The sequence below is a fragment of the Haplochromis burtoni genome, unplaced genomic scaffold (genome assembly GCF_018398535.1).
Source record: "Haplochromis burtoni strain Fernald_Lab_line unplaced genomic scaffold, NCSU_Asbu1 Contig_599, whole genome shotgun sequence".
NCBI lineage: Eukaryota > Metazoa > Chordata > Actinopteri > Cichliformes > Cichlidae > Haplochromis > Haplochromis burtoni.
The window spans coordinates 60316-61710 of NW_024582960.1; the positions used below are offsets into that span (position 1 = coordinate 60316).

At 40.3% G+C, this 1395-nt stretch overlaps 1 protein-coding gene across 1 annotated transcript in view; it reads left to right on the plus strand.

The window, feature by feature from the left end:
* Positions 1-444: 444 nt before the first annotated feature.
* The window catches only part of LOC121812448 (protocadherin alpha-C2-like), a 27492-nt gene continuing 26541 nt past the window's right edge, over positions 445-1395 (plus strand). Inside the window, exon 1 of the mRNA XM_042214669.1 lies at positions 445-1170. Coding sequence (XP_042070603.1) covers positions 592-1170 — 579 coding nt within the window. The 5' untranslated portion in view covers positions 445-591. The remainder of the gene's footprint in view (positions 1171-1395) is intronic.

The window sequence follows — 1395 nt, forward strand, 5'->3', positions numbered from 1 at the left end:
GAGCAGTATTTCAGCGTGGATGCGGGGAAGGGCGAGCTGGTGGTGAATGACAGAATAGACAGAGAGGCTTTATGCGGACAAAGCGCCAGCTGTGTGTTACCTCTGCAGGTTGTTGTTGAAGACCCGCTACAACTTTTTCGAGTTGAAGTCGATATTCAAGACATTAATGATAATGCACCGAGATTTCCATCGAATGAAATTACATTGGAAATTGCAGAATCGACAGTTGTGGGGGTTCATTTTCCACTAGAAAGCGCAATAGATCCAGATGTTGGCAGTAATTCCCTGAAGTCATATACTCTTAGTAAAGACGAATGTTTTAGTATTAGAGTGAAAGAGGTTGCTGGTGGAAGGAAGGTCCCTGAATTGATTTTGGCAAAAGTTTTAGACAGAGAAAAGAAGGCTGTTCACAAGCTTCTTTTGACAGCTCTGGATGGAGGAAGCCCGGTAAGATCTGGGACTGCACAGATAACTATTCGTGTCCTTGACATCAACGATAATGTTCCCGCTTTCGAAAAAACGTCATATAAAGTATCTGTTAGTGAAAATGCTGTAGAAGGTGCGTTAATAGTACAAACAAAAGCGACAGACATGGATGATGGCCAAAACGGTGAGATTGAATACTCGTTTGGAGCACACACATCAGATGCAATGATGTCTATTTTCATTATCGATCATATATCTGGAACCATATTTCTTAAAGGAAAGTTAGATTTCGAAGCAAATGCAAATTATGAATTAGACATAAGTGCGAAAGATAAAGGCACTCCGAGAATGGAGGGGCATTGTACTGTTCATGTGGAAGTTATAGACGTCAATGACAACGCGCCAGAAATTATGCTTACCTCTCATCCTAAGCCGGTGCGAGAAGACTCCCCAAATGGAACAGTAGTGGCATTAATCAGTGCAAGAGATCTTGACTCTGGTGATAATGGTAAAGTAAGATTACAGCTCCCTAAAACCTCTCAGTTTGTTCTGAAACCTTCTTTTTCCCATAATTACGCACTGGTTACCAGCGGTCCTTTAGACCGAGAAAAAGTCTCGGAATATAATATAGAAATTACAGCCACTGATTCAGGCTCTCCTCCTCTGTCCAGTAAGAAAATCATACCTGTCACTGTCACTGATGTTAATGACAACCCTCCTGTATTCACTCAACGAAATTATAATGTGTATTTAAAAGAGAATGGAGTGCCAGGCTCTATCCTGTACTCAATATCAGCATCTGACCTGGATTTCGGTGAAAACGCAAAGGTCTCTTACTCTATACTGGACTCTAAAGTGCAGGACGTTTCTGTCTCAATATTGCGATAAGCTATTGTTATTATTTACATTATTAGTAGGAGTATTAATAGTAATAGTAGTAGCTTTACATCTATTATTTTATTTCAACAC